This window comes from Triturus cristatus, chromosome 3_2 (genome assembly GCF_964204655.1).
Source record: "Triturus cristatus chromosome 3_2, aTriCri1.1, whole genome shotgun sequence".
NCBI lineage: Eukaryota > Metazoa > Chordata > Amphibia > Caudata > Salamandridae > Triturus > Triturus cristatus.
Genome location: NC_140584.1, coordinates 492,924,925 through 492,945,111, shown reverse-complemented (window position 1 = coordinate 492,945,111; position 20,187 = coordinate 492,924,925). Strand labels below are relative to the sequence as shown.

Sequence of the window (20,187 nt, the reverse complement as noted above, 5' to 3'; positions counted from 1 at the left end):
GCGCAGGAGTTCTGACACTCACTGCAGGACATGCCAAACTTGCCAGGCAAGTGGTAAGAGTGGAAGGAAGCTGAGAGCTCCACTCCAACCTTTCCCTGTGGTCAGTACCCCATTCCAGCGAGTGGGGATTGACATTGTGGGGCCACTGGAACCCAAGACAGCCATGGGCAACAGGTTTATCCTGGTCTTGGTGGACCATGCCACCCGGTACCCTGAAGCCATCCCTCTGAGGACAGTGACGGCCCCCGTGGTGGGACGGGCACTGATGGGAATTTTCTCACGAGTAGGATTCCCTCTAGAGGTGGTGTCTGACAGGGGGACCAGTTTCATATCGAAATATATGAAATCCCTTTGGCAAGAGTGTGGTGTGACATACAAGTTCACCACCCCTTACCATCCCCAAGGAAACGGGTTGGTTGAGCGCTTCAACCGAACCCTAAAGGGCATGATTATGGGTCTTGAGGAACCCATGAGGCGTAAGTGGGACGTCCTCTTACCATGCCTTCTCTTTGCGTACCGTGAGGTGCCACAAAAGTCCCTGGGGTTCAGTCCCTTTGAGCTTTTGTATGGCCACCCAGTAAGAGGACCTCTTAGTCTGGTCAAGGAAGGCTGGGAGCAATCTCCCAGGAAACCTCCCCAGAATGTATACAGTTACATGCTGGCTTTCCGGAACCAGACTAGGCGTTTCAGGCAACTTGCTGAGGCAAACCTGGAAGCCAGCCAGGAGGAAATGAAGCGGTGGTACGACCAGAATGCCACTCTGGTTGAGCTTCAACCTGGTCAAAAGGTATGGGTCCTGGCCCCTGTGGAGCCTTGTGCACTCCAGGACAAGTGGACAGGACCCTTTGAGATTGTGGAGCGCAAGAGTTCTGTCACCTACTTGGTGGACTTGCAGTCTCCGAGGAACCCCTTGAGGGTCCTCCATGTCAATCGACTGAAGCCCCACTTGGAGAGGTCCGAAGTGGGCATGCTCTTGGCCACAGATGATGGGACGGAGGAGGAGTCTGAGCCTCTTCCTGACCTCCTGGTAGCCTCAGAGCGAGACGGGTCAGTGGATGGAGTTAACCTCTCACCCACCCTGACCCCTGAGCAACAGGATGACTGCCGCCAGCTGCTGGGGCTGTTTCCTGACCTGTTTTCCCTTGTTCCTGGTGTCACAGATTGATGCGTCCATGATGTGGATACAGGAGACAGCTTACCTGTGAAGCACAAGGCTTACAGGGTAACTGACAGGGTCAGAGCCTGCATCAAAGAGGAGGTCTCAAAGATGCTTGCTCTAGGGGTCCTTGGGCCAGCCCAGTGGTCTTGGTCCCAAAGGCTGCCTCGCCGGGTGCCACACCCGAACTCCGGTTCTGTGTGGACTACAGAGGACTCAATTCAGTCACGAAGACTGACGCGCACCCCATCCCCCGAGCTGTTGAGCTCATCGATCGGTTAGGGGCTGCACGGTACCTCAGCACGTTTGATTTAACGTCTGGGTACTGGCAGATCGCCTTGACTGATGGGGCCAAAGAGAGGTCCGCATTCTCCACACCAGATGGGCATTTCTAGTTCCGGGTTATGCCATTTGGGATGAAGAATGCCCCTGCCACCTTCCAGAGGTTGGTCAACAAGGTGTTGGCTGGGCTGTCCGAGTTCAGCGCAGCATACCTGGATGACATTGCAGTGTTCAGTGGCACATGGGAAGAACACCTGCGACATCTCTGGGAAGTGTTGATGGCACTGCGCAAGGCAGGCCTCACGATCAAGGCAAGCAAGTGTCAGATCGGGCAGGGTTCCGTGGTGTACTTGGGACACCAAGTAGGGAGCGGCCAGGTGGCGCCCCTACAACCCAAGATTGAAACCATCCTGGCTTGGGAGCCCCCAAAGACCCAGACGGAGGTGAGGGCCTTTTTAGGACACACAGGGTACTACAGGAGGTTTGTGGCAGCATCGTTGCCCCCTTGACAGAGCTGACTTCGAAGAAATAGCCCAGAAAAGTGATATGGACTGACACCTGTCAGAAGGCCTTTGACACCCTGAAAACTGCCATGTGCACGGCGCCCGTGCTCTTGGCTCCTGACTTCTCCAAGGAGTTCCTGGTGCAGACAGATGCATCAGAGCATGGTGTAGGGGCTGTTCTCTCACAGATCACTGAGGAGGGCTTTGACCAACCCGTAGCCTTTATTAGTAGGAGGTTACTTCCCCGGGAACAAAAGTGGAGTGCGATTGAGCGAGAAGCATTTGCTGTGGTCTGGGCATTGAAGAAGCTAAGACCCTACTTGTTTGGGTCTCACTTCCGGGTTCAAACAGACCACAGGCCCCTCAGATGGTTGATGCAGATGAGGGGTGAGAATCCTAAGTTGTTGAGGTGGTCCATTTCCCTACAGGGGATGGATTTCACGGTGGAACATCGCCCCGGTACAGACCACGCCAACGCTGATGGTCTTTCCAGATTTTTCCGCCTTAGTGATGAGAACTCCCTGGGGTAGGGTAGTTCTCCCCACATTTCAGCTGGAGGGGACACGTGTTAGACCTGGCACCATTGGCGTGGGTCACCCTTCCATTTTTGTCTGTGCCTCAATGTATTTTTGTGCTGGTGTTAGCTGCTCAGGGCACTGTGCCACTGCCATCCAGTGCCACAGTGCAAGTGCTCCCTATGGTAAAAAGTATTATGTGAATTGACTTCCATGTTTGGCTTATTTGGTTTACTATCAGTCCCTAGTAGATTGCACCAGGGGTGCCAAGGGCTTGTATATCCAAATGCTGCTAGTGGGCTTGTAGCACTGGTTGTGCCACCCACCGAAGCAGCGGGGTAAAATGTGTCTAAGGTCTGCCATTGCAGAACCTGCGTGCAGTCTGGTACTGTCATGCTGACTGGGCAAGTGTCCCCACTTGCCTGTCCCTAAACCTTCCCTTACCTTCATATTAGTCACCCCTATGGCAGGCCCTAGGGCAGGGTGCATTGTAAGGATAAGGTAGGACATGCCCTGAGGTGTGTGGCATGTCCTAGTAGTGAATTACAGCCATTTTCGTTTTTCACTATTGTAAGGCTACCTGCTCTCCATAGGCCAGAATGGGCTGCTAGATTATAACGCTCTATAATCCTAGCAGGCTCAGGAAGCATGGTAGAAATTCATGTTTAGTATGCCTGAACTCAGAATAATAAAATACATCTTTTAGTAAAGGTTATTTTAATATCCTGGGTTTGCAAATGCTACTTTTAGAAAGTTAGCCTTTGCATGCCTAACCATTTCAGTCCGCCTCTGGAGGGGAGGGCTATCTTTTTTGTGTGTAGCTTGAGTGACAGGGCTGGGAAGTTCCAGGGGGCAGGCTGGGGCTGCCAGGTGGTGAATAGAAAGATTACACCAGGATGGGTGGGAGGAGTGCACCTTGACTCTGAATAGGGCAGTGCTCTACCTCCACAATGCTGGCTCCACCCCCTGGGGAGCGTCTGATGTCTCTGCCCTGCCTGCTGAAAGAAGAAGCCAGAGTCCCAACAACAAAGTGCTCCTCACTGAAAAGAACTGGACTGGGATTATGCAAAGGCCCCCCTGGCCTGTAAAGACAAAAGAAACTTAGTATAAATGTAGGAGCCCTGCTCCTAAGAAATCAGATCCTGATTGAACCACGAAGAAACTCTGCCTGACTAGAAGGACCTGGAAGAATCTGAAGGAGGAGTAACTTTCCCTGACCTGGGGGATTGGCCTGCAGTTGGTGCCTTGCTGAGAAAGGAGAGGAAAAGACTGAAAGAGACTTTGCACTTTGTTTTTCAACTATCTCCAAGGGCTTGGAAGAAGAGCTTGCCCCCTGAACTGAGTCCCAGGACCATTGGACTCATCTGCCTTCAAGAATTGAGTTGCCTGGATGATCTGTGCTTGTTTCCCGCTGGATTTGGCCCCAGTACGCCTCGTACACCATCCGCTGCGAAGCCGTGTCTTTGCCACCCGGCACCGTGCGTCTACGCTGATCCAAAAGTGTTAGTACGTGCCGTATCCCTCCCGGCCGCATTGCACCTAACCTTCCCTGCCGATTCGAGATGTACATCACTGGCTGCCGAACCCTGTACGCCGGACCCAAGTTCCATCGTCCCGCAGGTACGGTCCGTACGCTGCTAACGTACTGCACCGTGCCGTGCTCAGAGCCGAGAAGCCGCAGTACGCTGATCCTCCCCGTACGCTGTACGGCGCCGAGAAGTGTCGCCACCCATCCGCACCGAAGGTACGGCTCGAACGCCGAACGCCACGGACACTGCAAGCTGATCCGGGCCATCCGCACATATCCCTGAAGGTCGCGTACCAACGCCGCGTCCCGACGCCGCGACCCGACCTGCACCTGAATACGCTGCCGAACTACGACCCGGACCCATCAACTTGTCCCGCACTGTCCGTCGCGGACCCCTCGTACTTAAGGTACTTTGTTCTGTTCGCACCGCAGCGTGCGCCTCACGGACCCCGGAGTCCGCACCAATTGTTTGACTCGTACTTTCTTTGTTTTTAATGCGGACGAGTCGCACACCCAGGTGCGAACCGTACAAAGCCTGAAAAGAAGCAGAATTGAGTAAAAGAAGCCTATTTTTGCATTTTAAGCCTTTTTACAAGAACATTGAACTTTGAAATAATACTGTGGTCATTTTAATCGTTATTCTGGTCTTGTGTTAAGCCTTATATAAAGAGAACTATTTTTGATATAACCTTAACTGGTGTCCATTTGTGGTGTGTCATTGTATTACTGTATGTGTCCACAAATGATTAACCTATGACGCCCTGAGAATAGTCTTGACTGCTTGCGCCACACTACCTAAAGGATGAGCAGGGGTTATTTAAAAGGGTGATCCCCTTACTCTGACTTAGAATTGAGAGTCCCTGCTTGTCGCAAGTGCATACCTGTGCCAACTAGAGATTCCCAATTCTAACATCCATGAATAAGGTACGGCCTCTAAACCATCTAATATGGCTGCTTGTGTTATATGCAGCAATTGAACCCAATGCTCAACCTTCACAACATGCAAATTACAAATTACAGGACACAATATTCTAAGTGTAGTGTATAAGGAAACCTTGGAAATAAGGGATAGTATTCCCATACACACCACCTTGCTACAGGCAAGATTAATAGCAGATGTGAACTATAAATATGCTGATAACCTAACAGCATGAAAGCAGTAGATGCAATAACATTGAAATGTGACATTAAAAACATTGGTAAAGTGGACATTGGGTTGCATGCTGGTGGTATATAAGATAGCTACATAGATAAAAACACATAGTTATTGTTCATAACAGCAAGGACCATTGAAATATCCGGAGGTGAAATGACTGTATGTTAGCTTAGAACATTTTTTGAATCTCTACATTTAAAATGTATATCACAATATTGCCTTACTTCAAAAAGTTAATGACATTTTGCTCATGCAAGGGTCATATTAATGGCAGATTGTGAGCTATAGAGATACCCAGAGCATAAAATTCCCAAAACTCACAAAACAGCTAGCGATCAGACAAAGAATTAAAACAACCTGTGGCAAACAGGGCCACATTTTAGTCCCACTGCTCTTTAGCCGGCTTGCCCAGTACCTTAAACAAGTGTTGGATATTTCCACCACAACCTGGGGGATCCGGACTTAGTTGGCATATGTATGCAGGTGACACTGATGTAATTGACCAAACCTCAGTAGGACTTGGATAGATTACACATCTATAGTGTAAAACATGATTTCAGTTCTATATTGAGGAGTTAAAAGTATAAAGTTTTGGCCCAGCCATTAAAATACAAAGAAACTTAGAGGGCATGTCAGATGCTATACCTATCTGGATATTTGATTTACCTTTGAGTTCAAGGGAATAGCCAGGTCTGAATACTTTGCAACAAAAACTGCTCTCTTTCTTTTGCATAAAAATATATATATACTGCTATTCCAAGCCAATTCAATGCATAATGAAAGTAAGCTTCACTACACTCGCTGAAGTGACTGCTTGGTAGTTTTGTAAGTGTGTGTCAATTAAACAACAGGATACATTTTATGCAAAGTACAAGGGAGACAGCTGGAAAAAATATGCACTGTCATCAAGCGCTCAACCGAAAAAAAGTAGTTCTGGAAATGCAAGAAGTAGAAGCATAAAAGCCAGTCAATCAAAAGTGCTGGTAAAGAGGCACTGCTCCAAGCAAGGGGCAAATACAAGACTGACAAGCTGAGACACAAATAAGAAGCAGGCAAATGAGGATGATAGTAAAGTCAATCAATGGGTAAGTAATGGGTGGGCCCCTTTTATGTTCTCGGTAAGCCCACATCTGTCTCGCAACAGACAGCGTATACAATGTTAAGTAGGGAAGGATTAAAAATTGTCTTAGAAACAAATGTATTCCAATTTAGTACAAAACATCCCCAGCTATGCATTAACTAGCTATACTGATGTAATGCCACAAATATCTGTTCAGCAGACTCTGAATTTGCACATCACACCAATTGTGCCTTGGATTCCTCTTAATGCCAAGTAGAGATGTTTTAAGGCATGACCAAAGTGGGCTCTTGCCCAGGGAACCAGCCTTTCAGTGGGATCCGATTGAGCCGGCTCAGTTCTCCAAACAGTCCTGATGACCTTTAATGATTTTTAAACATAGATTATTTTAAATACCATTTCCTTTCATTTATTTTTAATACAGGGTATGTGTGAGTCTTAACACACATTTTTAGATCAAAACAGGGCGTCACATTTGCTAGATAGTGGAGGGTTGCAAAGGTTATCTGCAAAAATATTAGTGAGCTGGTTCTATATTACAATATTGAAACACACATCAAGATGGAAACACATTAGAATTTCGACCAGTGACCTGGCGAAAGAGTATGAAAAGGCTGAAATTGGATCATAAATGTAATGTTTGGCCCAGGGCCTCCAAAATCCTTAAAATAACCCTAGCCAATAATGGAATTCAGAAGTTCTTGGCCGGCTGTTTAGTTATCCTCAGAGGACATGGCACACTTATTTTATTGTGCCTAGGTTTATTACCAGAGCGTACATACAATTGCACAAGCCATTGGTCTTTGGATGAATGGATCCAATAATATTAAATGTCCCACTGTTATAAAATTATTGAAAATAATTATTTCCTGACAATGTCAACGAAACCATAAAAGCAGTTAGCGATGGAAACAATCCCTGCCAAAAAGTAATCTCTGTATAAATGTGTGATATGTGAATAATTTTGGCTTTAGATTCTGTTATTTTTGAGCGATTGCCTTGTCAATTTCTTTTAATGGAACTGGAAATGTTTAAGTAGATATTAACAAGTCTTGGTTTTATAATCGCCTCATAAATACGCGATCGGAGGTTTACAATGGCCGTACACTTCTTTCTATTTCGAGGACCAGGTCGCACAATTTGTTTTTCTAGTTCAGATTACACAGTTAAAAAAATCTACTTTTACATATGCTTTTTGTTGCAATCTTTTTTGAAAATTTATTTCCAAATCTTTTTTTTACTTAACGTAAGGTAACATTATTTGAGAGCACTGCACCGAACTTGCAGAAAACTAATATTTGAAGCAGAACAATAAAGAACAACAGACCTAATATTTACTACACCCCAGAATCTACATACTGGATTCTATGGCAGGACCGGAGGCTCCGATTTTGCTTTCTCCATCCTTACTACTCCAAATAGCAGCCAATCAAAAAAGAAGAAACATACACATGTAAACTACATTTCCCAAGAGGTTTTGAACCACACCTCCTCAACAGTCCACCAATAGTGTTTAGACATAGGGTACAGAACAGTGAGGTACCACCCGGACTACCTCTATCTTTGCAGCTCCGCAGTCAAAATAAGTGCCTCTCCGTTTTGTACCTCTCATGCACTGCCATTGGTGTCATGCTTATGATGTTAACTTTTTAGGCTTGTAAATGGTTTATCATTTGCCTTTGTATACTGTGCATGGTTTTTGTGTTTAGTGCGTCACATGCTATAATTTTCCCATTTTAGTTGCCCTTGAAAGGCCCGCAACCCAGCAGTGGCTCCTCTGCCATGGCAAAGGAGCGTTGCCCCTACCCCCTCCACCCCCCCCCCCCCTCGCTCCAGCACCTTCAAACCTTGAAAATAAAACGATAATAAAACAGGTTTAAAACCCGTTTTTATTATCGTTTTTTTTTTTTAATTTTCAAAAAACCTTTATTAAAGGCAATAGGCAATAAGCACAGCGTGGTGCCTACATCCCTGGGCGGGCAGGCATCGCAGAGCAATGAAACGTAAAACATAGTAGGCGGGGGAGGTATACACAGCAAGCCGCCTACAACCACTTTGGGCCGGCCGCGTCAGGTGGGACAAGTCGTAATAATGTCAACCTTGAGCCATAAACATTTTGCCTTAAAAAACAGACAAGAGAAAAAAAAAGAAACAGTACCACTTATACATATTAGCAGGTGGATGATGCCCTTATGTGTAATACCTATGCTGAGCAGTGAGTGATGTGGTATTGTCACCTGGCAGCTTGTCGCTCTTTCAAATTATGTTTCCTGGCCTGGATGGGGTCTCAGGTGCATCAGTTCACCTCCTGGGGGCGTGGTTCAACCGCGGGGACGTCAGGGGTTGTAGCTGGGTCTGTGCCAGCAGTGTGTTCCATAAGGTACGTTTGAAGGGGGGCCCATATGTCCCGTGGAAGGGTGGAGGGGGGCAGAAGTTCTGTGTAGATGTGTGATTGTTCTTGACAATATATAAAATCTTGTAGCCACTCTTTGAATTTGGGTGCCCTCCCTCTACCCCACCTGCAAGCAATCTGTCTTTTGGCGAGGAGGAGTGCGAGAGAGGCGTACCGCCGTGCCATGACGGCCAGTGTCTCAATGTATCCTAAAAGCGTTGTCAGGGGGTCATCGGGGATATGTAGCCCTGTCATATGGGCCAGGGCTGTCTGCACGTCCGCCCAGAAACCACGACTGGGTGGGCAGTCCCATGCCACGTGTCTGAAGTCTGCTCCCTCGCTTCCGCAGCGGTCACATTGGTCGCTATCTCAGAATCGCAGGCGGTGTAAGCGCGCTGGTGTGAAATAAATACGGTGAATGTATTTGTAGTGGATTATACGTAATCTGCTACTAGCAGAGATGTTTCCAGTTTGCCTGCAGCAGAAAGACCATTGGTCATCGGTGAGGGGAGAGCCCAGTTCCCCCTCCCCTCGGCTCCTGGCCAAGGGGGGGCCATACGTCCTTTCCCCTCTGTACGATGCAATATAATAATGACGCCACGTGCGTGGGAGCGGTTTGTTGCAGAAGGGTGTGCAGAGGAGGCAGTGCGAGGGGCTCCTGTGGAAAGCAGGGAGTGAGGGCCTTCATGACTTGACACAGTCTGATATAGTAGAAACGCTCCAATAGGGTAGGGGGTGTGGAGCCAAAAAATTATTCGCTGGTGCAGAACTTTCCCCCAGTGTAAAGTTGTCCCCAGGTCTGAACGGAGAGTTTTCGAAGGAGTCGACTACAGCCTCCTTCTTGTGTGACCGGGAGATCGTGTCTTCCGAGAAGCGGAAGGAGGGGGAAGTAAAGGAGGGTGCATTCCAACAGTTTAGCTAGATCATGCCAGGCGCTGATGGTGCATTGTACTGTGGTGGAGGCAGAATGTCGCGGGACCGCAGAGGTGCTCAGATAGGCAGTACATGGAGTCGGAGTCCTGTATCCGTCTTCTATCGCCAGATGGGGCATGTAGGGGGGGATTAAACCAATATGATGCAAAGTGAGCTTGAGCGCATATGAAATATAATTGCAAGTCCGGTACTTCAAAGCCACCAGCTTCGAAGGACCGTGTGAGAGTGTCCCAGCTTAGCCTTGCTTGTTTCCCTCCCCAGATAAGACGTATGAGTTGGGTTTTGATAGCCTTAAGAGTGTCGGCTGGAGGCATAGGGGATGTTAATGAATAGGTAGAGCAGCTTGGGAAGGACTACCATTTTTATGAGGGCGGTCCTCCCAGCCAGGGAGAGGGGTAGCGCTATCCATCTGGTGATTTTCTCAGTGATAAGGTCAAGTGCTCGGCCATAATTGGTTCTCATCAGTTCCTCTCGGTCGCGAGAGATGACAATGCCAAGGTAGGTGAGTGTGTTGTTGCACCATGCAAGGGGGTAATCAGGCATAAACCGTGGAGTTGCATTGGTAAGGGGATAGATCTGGGATTTCCCCCAATTAATGTTGACCCCTGAGAGACAACCAAATAGAATAAGTAGTCTTAGAATGGGGTTGAGACTTTCGTCCGGGTTCCGTAAATAAAGAATGAGGTCGTCCGCGTATAGGGAGATTAGTATTTGTCTCTCTGGATATATAAGGACGTGGTCACAGAAGTGTTGGCGGACCTTAGCAGCTAGGGGTTCAATAGCCAGGGCAAATAGAAGGGGTGAAAGGGGGCAGCCCTGCCGGGTGCCTCTGGCTATCGTGAAGGGGGAGGATCTAGCTCCATTGACCATCACAGTGGCTCGCAGGTCGGTGAACAGCAAGTGTATCCAGGCCAAGAAAGGAATAGGGAATCCCATGCAGTTGAGGACAAAGGCAAGATAGCCTCATTCCAGGGAATTGAACGCCTTAGTGGCGTCCAGAAAAATGGCTGCGGCATTCGTGTCAGGGTCAATATCATGGAGGACTGCAAACAGGCTACGCATATTGTGAGACATGCCACGGCTCGGAACAAATCCCGACAGGTCGGGGAGGACCAGTATGGGCATGAGGGGACTGATGCGATTTGCAATCAATTTGGCTAGAATCTTGGCGTCAACGTTAATCAGGGATAGGGGTTTGAATGAGTCACACTGTGATGGTAGTTTACCTGGTTTTGGTAGGGAAATAATGAGTGCCTCGCGCATGGTTTGGGGCAGTATGCTTGTCTCGCGGGCCTCTTCGAAGACATGCCGCAGCACAGGGATGAGAAGGTGACGATATGTTTTATAAAATTCGGTCGGAAGGCCATCAGGCCCTGGAGCCTTGCCAGATTGAAGTTGCATAATAGCAGATATGATCGCCTCGTCTTCATGGTGTGCAAGAAGATATTCTCTTTGGTTGTAACCCAGCCATGCAATGGCAGTGTCCTCGAAGAAAGGGGCAACATCTACTGGCTGCATTCTGTGTGTTTTATATAGGGCTTTATAAAAACGTTAAAAAATATTTCATATTTCTGGGGTATTTCTGTGGATCTGGCCATCATTGTCCTCGATTTTCAGAACAGTGTTGGAAAAGCGGGGTGGGCGAATCACGGATGCCAGTGCTTTTCCCGGTCTCTCTCCCTCGCCATACCGGCGGGCCTGGTGATATTTTCCCCTAAATTTACATTCTCGCTCAGCTGTCTCCTGGTAATCCGTTAGGAGGTCCCGCAAGGAGGTGGGTGTAGCCTGCACCATCGATTCCGTTTGTTTAAGTTCAAGCTCTAAATTCCGAAGTGTGGCGTGGAAATCTTTCATAACTCCGCCACTTTTGGCGATGCAAATTCCACATATGGTGATCTTAAAGGCCTCCTAGACCGTGGAGTATTGTGGGACAGAGTCATCATTTCGGGGGAAGAAATCTGAAATTTCTTGTTCTAGCTCGTCTTTAAATACGGGGTCTAGGAGGACCTACGGGGTGAGGCACCAGGCGATGTAAGGGGACTCTTCTTCGGGCGGCGTGAGGGCGAGTAGGACAGGCGAGTGATCGGAATATGTGCGTGAGAGGTGAGAGGCATGAGTCAGCCAGGGTGCGAGCCCTTTAGTGAGTATCCATCCATCCATCTATTCGCGACCAGAAGGAATGAGCTGTGGAGAAGCAGGTGTCAAGGCTAGCAACTATGATTCTAATGGCACGGGAGCACAACGACGCTAGTTTCCAATGCCCCTCTCGGAACCTCCCTGCTAGTATCTAAATAAACCATTGCAGGTAAGTACCTGGGGGAAAGGGGAATGGGACAGAGAAGAGACAGCTCCCAACACTCTGCTTGTTCTGCCAATGTTCTTTTCTTCTTCGTAGTGTGCTTGTAGTGCTAAAACACATATGTAATGTAGCTTTACTTTTCCATTTATCTATTACAACGTACTTTCCTTAACATTTAGTATTGCTTGTCTTACCAGGATAAGATTGGGAGCCTACTTCTCTTCTTACTTCTCTTTTTTGTTTTCTTCTTTATTTATGAAGAGAAGTGCAGTTCAGTAATCTTCTTTCTTCTTTTTCAGGGATGACAGCGCCTATCCTGCTTCAGCTTCCTTCAAAAGAAATGATACAGGTAAGTCTAAGTTTTATTTATTTAATTCAGTAATGGTGTGCCTCTAATTTCTATTAGTGTACTTACAGTGAGTTGAACTGAACTGGCTGTATTAAATGGGGTTCTGGGAATTCATGTCTCTGCCTTGCTTTCTTGTAACACAGTTTAGTAAAGGCTTTTTAGCTTCCTAGTATAAATTTGCAGTAATGTTTTTTTAAAATTTATATATTTTCCCTAAAGCTCTTCTTGTGCTTGGAAAGCTTCTGGAGCACTAATTATTACACATGAATATCTCTGACTCTGGTAGGGACGTATTGTTTAAGGGATGTCGTTTTTATGTTAGTTTTAATTAGCTCTACATGTCCTTGAAAAGAGCCTTGATTTATGGTGTGCTAATGTCACACTTGAATAACTCTGACTCTGGCTGAAAAGTATTTGGTTTAAAGAATATTCCCTTTTTATTTAGCTGAGAGGAAACTCTGTGTGTTAAAATAGAAGCCGGGGTTAAAGATATTTTGCCTCAGCTGACTGAACACAGCTGAAATTGGATGCTTGCATTTCCCACTGGTAAACACTGCGTGTTGAAAGGTCACGCCCGCAGAAGGTTTAGAGGGGAACTGAGGAAGCAGTTTTAAATACTTTTATTTACCTCTATCCTCCCAGTGATATTTAGAATCTAGGCTATTCGCTTTTCTCAAGCATTTCTTTTTTACATGATAAGAACTAAACAGTTCACTGACCTTGACTCTGGAAATGTTACCAACCATCGAATCTAACCCCGGTGTGCACGCAAACTACCCTGACTGACTTCCACGATGCCCATGTAAATTCGTTGCTCTTCCTTGAGGTACTTTGGTGAGGTGCACAGTGGAATCTTGGAGAATGCTTCACCAGAGTGTGATTAAGCTAAATGACAAGACTGCTACACAGCGATATGCTGCAGCAGTGTTGGAATGTTGGCGGCTATGTGGGAATTTCTACGATGCCAACTTACTCTCCAACTCTAGGGATCGAATGCTTTTTGATGGTTTTGTGAGGGGGCAATGGTGGCCAGAGTTAAATAAGGAGGAAACCTACCGTGAGTCCTGACAGTACCCCCTCCCAACGGGGTTTCCTCCAATCATGGTTTGGCAGGGAATTTAGCATGGAAGTCTCTGATTAATCGAGAGGCATGGACATTAGTACTTTTTCCCATGAACGCTCATCAGGCCCATAACCATGCCAATCAATGAGGTAGAAAAGTTTATTTTTAATCTATTTTGAAGCTAAGATTAGTTTCACCTCGTACTCCACCTCGCCATCAAGAATCAGAGGCTCAGGAGGGGGAGTACTCCGCAAACCTGGTTGGACTGGTTTAAGAAGAGAGATGTGAAAGGCTGGATGAATCCTAGTTGTGTCAGACAGTGATAGTCGGTAAGTTACTGGGTTAATGACCTTCTCAACTGGATAGGGGCCCATGAAACGGGGTTGGAATTTATGGGAGCCTTTGAGTCTGAGATTTTTTGTACAAAGCCAAACTAAGTCCCCTACCTGAAGATGAGGTTCTTTTTTACGCTTCCGATCAGCAAAGTGTTTGTAACGATCTTTAGCGATCGACAAATTTTGAGTTGTAGATTGGTGGATTTTAGCCATCTGTCGGGCAATGTCTTGAACAGCAGGAACTTCTACATTCTCAATATTAACATGGGAATTAGGATGTCTGCCTGAATTTACAAAGAAAGGGGAATGACCAGTGGACACATTTACAGCGTTATTACGAGCATACTCCGCAGTCCACAGATGGTCAGGCCAATCACCCTCTTCATCTAACAAGTAAAGTCGAAGATGTTGTTCTAGTTCCTGATTAATGCGCTCAGTCTGACCATCAGTCTCCAGATGGAAACCGGTGGAGTAGCGATGGTCAATGTTAAGACCTTTGATGTAGTCTTTCCAAAATCGCGACAGAAACTGAGAACCTCTATCTGAGATTAGGAGTTTAGGAATACCATGGAGAGGAATAACATGTTGATTGGACAGTTGTTTGGCAGTGGGTGTGCCCTTGAAGGGTACAAAATGTGCCATCTTACTAAAGGTGTCAACACAGACAAGGATGGTGTTGTACCCATGAGAGGAGGGCAAATCAACAATTAAATCTAGGGAAACAGTGTGCCAGGGATAGGGAGGGGTTGGCATGGGTTGTAAGAGACCTTTAGGAGCCTGCCTGTCCGGTTTTCCCCATGCTTAATGTCCACATCCCAAAACATATTGACGAACATCTCAACACATGTGTGGCCACCAGAAACGCCGTTTGAGTAAGTCTTCAGTCTTTAGTATACCCTTATGACCAGCCAGAGGGTTGTCATGACATTCTTGCATCGCCTTCAGCTGAAGTTCCTTTGTAGGTAGAAACAGGGTGGTTCCTTGATAGGGTAGATCATTCTGAATTGAACGATGTAGATCTTCAGTAGCCCATTTCTCCAGGTCTAGATCAGTCATAACTTTCCGGATATGAGTCTCAAAAGGCTCCCCAGAGATCACACCAACAATCTTATCTTCAGGAAGGATTTGTAGATCCTCAATGACAGGAGCTAGATTTTCTGTGTCTAGCCTGGCGAGAACATCAGCTTTTCCATTCTTAGAACCTGGGCGAACTGTAATTACAAAATCAACGTCTGCAAAATAGAGCGACCAACGAAGCTGACGCGGAGTAAGGGTACGAGCAGATCGTAGAAATGTCAAATTGCGGTGATCAGTAAATACCCTGACCGTGTGTTTAGCTTCCATCAGATAATGCCTCCAATCTTTGAAGGCATCTTTAATGGCCAGAAGTTCTTTCTCTGTAATTGTATAATTACATTCCGCAGGGTTGAGTTTGCGAGAACGATAAGCCACTGGATGTAACTGTCCTGTGTCCTTGTGCCGTAGTGAAAGTATTCCTCCGATGGCCAGATCTGAAGCATCTGTCTCCAGGTAAAAAGGTTCGGAGGGATCCGCATAAAGCAACACTGGTGCAGTGATGAAGCTTTCTTTCATCAAGTTAAAGGCCTCTTCCGCTTCATCGGACCATTTGAATGGAAAACATTTTTTGAGAAGACGAGTAAGAGGAAGGATCTTTTGGGAAAATCCATGAATGAATCGCCTATAAAAGTTAGAGAATCCGATAAAACTTGGAACCTCTTTGGTAGGAGATTTCCAGTCCGTAATCGCCTTCACTTTCTGTTCGTCCATTTTTACACCTGCGGGTGACAATACGAATCCTAAAAATTCCACTGTATCAGTGTTGAACAAGCATTTCTCTAACTTGACGTCTAGGGAATTCTCTCGTAAATGTTGTAGAACAGCTCGTACTTGATCTTGATGTTCTTCTATAGAGTTGGAATAAATCAGAATGTCATCAATGTACACAATGGCACATTGGTCGATAAAGTCACTCAAAACATAGTTAATAAAGTACTGGAAGGCCGCTGGCGCATTACAAAGCCCATACGGCATTACTAGGTACTCGTAAAGGCAGTATTTAGTCCTAAAAGCCGTCTTCCATTCAACGCCTTCCCAGAGTCTAATCAGGTGATAAGCTCCTCGTAGATCTAAACGAGTGTAGATTTTTGCTTCTTTGACCTGATCAATCAAGACCGAAATGAGGGGCAATGGGTAGCGATTTTTAATTGTTATCCTGTTGATTGTCCGAAAGTCAATGCACGTTCTGAGATCTCCCTCTTTTCTCGGCACAAAAAAAGAGGGGAAGAGACTGGAGATTGAGATGGTCTAATAAACCCATTCTCCAAATTCTTGGCTAAATATTCTTTCAAATGGACGTTTTCTTTTTCCGTTAAGGCATAGATCCGACTGCACGGCAAGTTTGCCCCAGGTTCAAGATCAATTTTGCAGTCGTAGGGCCTGTGAGGAGGTAGAGTCTCAGCCTTAACTTCGTCAAAAATTTCAGCAATGTCTTGATATTCTTCTGGGATCATAGTCGTTTGGATCACAAATACCGAACTACCATTTTCACACAGCTGAGCAGCTGCACTGGGTTCAGAAAATTCAGTAGAGTTATGAAAACAATTCCTGGTGCAGAAGGCAGAATTTAATTGAATAGTGTGAGCTCCCCATCAATCAACGGGTTGTGTTCAGTTAGCCACGGTAAACCTAAAATCAATTGAAATTGGGGAGCATCAATTAAATTAAATTGTAGGGTTTCTCGATGTCCTTGGGCGGTAGTCATTTGCACAACTTCTGTGTGACTGGTTATGGGTCCAGAGGTTAAATCAGTACCATCTACGGCTCTGACCTTCTCACTTTTCTCTTTTCTGATAGCTTGCAGTCCAATTCGATTAGCAAATTTGTGGTCGCAAAAACTACCAGTTGCTCCAGAGTCAACCATGACCATAATATCTGTGAGAACTACCTCCCTGAATTTTAACTTTACAGACACAACCAAGTGGGGTGAGGAGACTTGTAGGGTGTTCGCCCGTTGGTGATCTATTGGAGTTGTTTCCTTGTTACCATCCACCAATCCAACTCTGTTGACTGGTGGTGCTGCTTGTTTTCTTTCTCCTTGGCTGTAATTTTGGGTCGCTTGAAGCATTTTTGACGAAATGTCCACTGCCTCCACAATACATGCACAACTTATTTAGTCTTCTCTTTTCTTTTTCCTCTTTTGAGAATGGTCCTCGGATAACACCAATTTGCATAGGTTCAACTCCCGAAGTTCCTTCAGTCGTCCGCGTGGATTCCGATTTGGCTCGATCAAAACGGGGAATACTGGGTCTAAAATCTCTTCTTCGTTCTCCCTTCCACTCATTTTGCCGATAATCAAGCTCCAAGGTTAGATCCACCAGTGCTGAAATATCAGTAGGACGATTTGGAATCTGTGACAACGCATCCTTCATTTCGTCTCTCAACCCTCTGTAGAATACTGCAGCTCTTTTATTCTCGGGCCAGTCTGTTTCTACCACCAGAGATGCAGTTCTTCTGTCAAAAATTCTGAGAAATTCTTTTTTGAAGTCATCTAGATTATACAGGATAGGATCATCTTTAGTTACTAATGGCATGGACCATGAGGCGGCGTCACCACTTAGGTAAGATAAAATGAAGGCTACGCGGGACTGTGCATCAGGGAAAATCGTTGGTCGGCACATAAAATGTAGGGAGGATTGCGTTAAAAAAAATTGCGCCTTCTGCGGGTCTCCATTGAATAGCTCAGGAGGGGCGAGAGGGATTACAGGGGATAATGAATGAATGACTTGTGTTGGGGCAAAGGATGAGGTACTGGTGTTAGGCCTTTGAGTTTCTAAGGAGGAGGCTCCTTGACTAGACCCCAAAACTGATTCTCCTGATTTTAAACTAGTTCGTTCCTGTTTCAGAATTTTATTTTCCTCTCGAACTGCCGTTAAGTCTCTTTGTATATTACCTAAAATGTCTCCTAAATCTGTTAACTCAAATCCTTCCGTCATTCTGCTCAGGTGCTAGTACCAACGTGGGCACTTCACTCTGTCAAGGCTAGCAACTATGATTCTAATGGCACGGGAGCAGAACGACGCTAGTTTCAATGCCCCTCTCGGAACCTCCCTGCTAGCATCTCAATAAACCATTGCAGGTAAGTACCTAGGGGGGAAAGGGGAATGGGACAGAGAAGAGACAGCTCCCAACACTCTGCTTGTTCTGCCAATCTTCTTTTCTTCTTCGTAGTGTGCTTGTAGTGCTAAAACACATATGTAATGTAACTTTACTTTTCCATTTATCTATTATAACTTACTTTCCTTAACATTTAGTATTGCTTGTCTTACCAGGATAAGATTGGGAGCCTACTTCTCTTCTTACTTCTCTTTTTTGTTTTCTTCTTTATTTATGAAGAGATGTGCAGTTCAGTAATCTTCTTTCTTCTTTTTCAGGGACGACAGCGCCTATCCTGCTTCAGCTTCCTTCACAAGAAATGATACAGGTAAGTCTAAGTTGTATTTATTTAATTCAGTAATGGTGTGCCTCTAATTTCTATTAGTGTACTTACAGTGAGTTGAACTGATCTGGCTGTATTAAATGGGGTTCTGGGAATTCATGTCTCTGCCTTTCTTTCTTGTAACACAGTTTAGTAAAGGCTTTTTAGCTTCCTAGTATAAATTTGCAATAATGTGTTTATTTATTTATTTATTTTCCCTAAAGCTCTTCTTGTGCTTGGAAAGCATCTGGAGCTCTAATTATTACACATGAATATCTCTGACACTGGTAGGGACTTATTTGTTTAAGGGATGTCATTTTTATGTTAGTTTTAATTAGCTCTATATGTCCTTGAAAAGAGCCTTGATATATGGTGTGCTAATGTCACACTTGAATAACTCGGACTCTGGCTGAAAAGTATTTGGTTGAAAGAATATTCCCTTTTTATTTAGCTGAGAGGAAACTCTGCGTGTTAAAAGAGAAGCCCGGGTTAAAGATATTTTGCCTCAGCTGACTGAACATAGCTGAAATTGGATGCTTGCATTTCTCACTGGTAAACACTGCGTGAAACCAAATGGCTCTGACAGAAATTGTCTAATGAAAGCCTTTGAAAATTCACGGAAGGTTTACAGGGGAACTGAGGAAGCAGTTTTAAATACTTTAAAAAAAAAAAAATTTTTTAGAATCTTTATTTCGATCGTTTAGATCATCAAAGATATAGTACATTACAATTGTATAAAAAGTTCAAAGTTTATCAGTATCCAAATATTAACATTAAAACAGTTCATTATCATAGAAATGAATAATAAATACATTTAAAAAGATACGAAATGTTTTCTGAAATGGATTACCAATTATACTGGGCCGACCTTTTTTAGGAGGCTGGTTCGAACATGCCACATAGCCAGTAAATACTTTGCCACTGCAAAAACAATTGGGGGTGACAAATCGGATTTTAGTGTTCTAAAGGCAGGCAAAAATTCCCTAAAACCAATGTTTTTTAAAATGGGTAGAAGCCAGCGCTTCCTTGCTCTCTGATAAGCTTTGCAGAAGAACAACACATGTAAATCACTTTCCTGATGATTCAGACAGGCTGGGCATTGCTCACTTGTTGGGGGCTTGGACCAGGAGCTAGTAAAGGCCCCAGTGGTAGAGAGCCATACCTCCACTGTAGGTAGAGCTTTCTAGCCAACACAGGAGCCATTCCGTCCAAAACGCTTTCCAGTTTGTAAGAGTCTTTGTGATATATAAATGAATGTGTCAATGAACCCATCCGTGTGCTGTGTAGAGTAGAAGTCAGCTTAAACTGGTAATAAAGTTGAGAAAGTGCCTTCCTTGAGATTCTCAGACTTGAGTTTGCGGGATCAGTCCATAATTCCCGCAAACCTAGGCTTTCACATAACCTTTTTACATAAATCAACCAGGGGATGTTACTAATATTGGGTAAGGCAAGAAATTCCTGAAGCTCGCTTCTGTAATTGCCAAGATCTTGGCTACTCCAAACACGCTGCCAAAAGGTTAGTGGTTTTAGACCCAGTTCCTCTGCAATTGGCCTGAGACCAAGGTCAAGTCTCAGAGGGAGCAGGGGCGTGCTGGGAGGGAGAGCCACCAGCTGCCTCAGAAATTTGTTTTCTGTAGATGTTAAATTGTTGACAGGAGTATGGCCCCATAGTTCCGCCCCATAAATAACTGAGCCCCGAGCTTGGGATTTGTAGATCTGTAACAGGGGGCCCAGTGGGCGGTATATGGATTTGCCCACCATTCTGGTAATGCCACCCGCTTTCTGAACTAGCTTCATGTTTGCCCTGATCGTGTGAGTCCCCCATGTCAGTTTCTCATTTAAGGTTACCCCCAGATATTCGAATGTGGAGACCCTCTCCAAACGCACTGTACCCAGCATAGGGTTTGGGCGTGTTGAGGGGGTAGGGTTCAAAATCATAAATTTGGTCTTGGAGGCATTGATTTCAAGGCCCCTCTCAGTGCAAAATTGCAAAAACCCATCCACAATTCGTTGAATTCCCATAGGGGATTTAGACAGCAGCAGAGTGTCGTCCGCAAACATTATAGCGGGCACTCTGCTGCCGTTCAGTTTGGGGGCGTCGAT

General features: G+C 45.5%; 1 protein-coding gene across 4 annotated transcripts in view; it reads left to right on the top strand.

Moving 5' to 3' along the window:
• The window catches only part of LOC146857603 (uncharacterized), a 426,280-nt gene that overhangs the window by 124,862 nt on the left and 281,231 nt on the right, over window positions 1-20,187 (top strand). For all 4 annotated transcript variants that reach the window (XR_014979926.1, XR_014979927.1, XM_085648162.1 and 1 more), the window contains exons 2-3: window positions 12,142-12,191; window positions 18,041-18,090. Coding sequence is in view for 2 of the 4 variants with exons in the window: in XM_085648162.1 (XP_085504288.1) it covers window positions 12,142-12,191; window positions 18,041-18,090 (100 nt within the window). In the remaining 2 variants the exon portion in view is untranslated. The remainder of the gene's footprint in view (window positions 1-12,141; window positions 12,192-18,040; window positions 18,091-20,187) is intronic.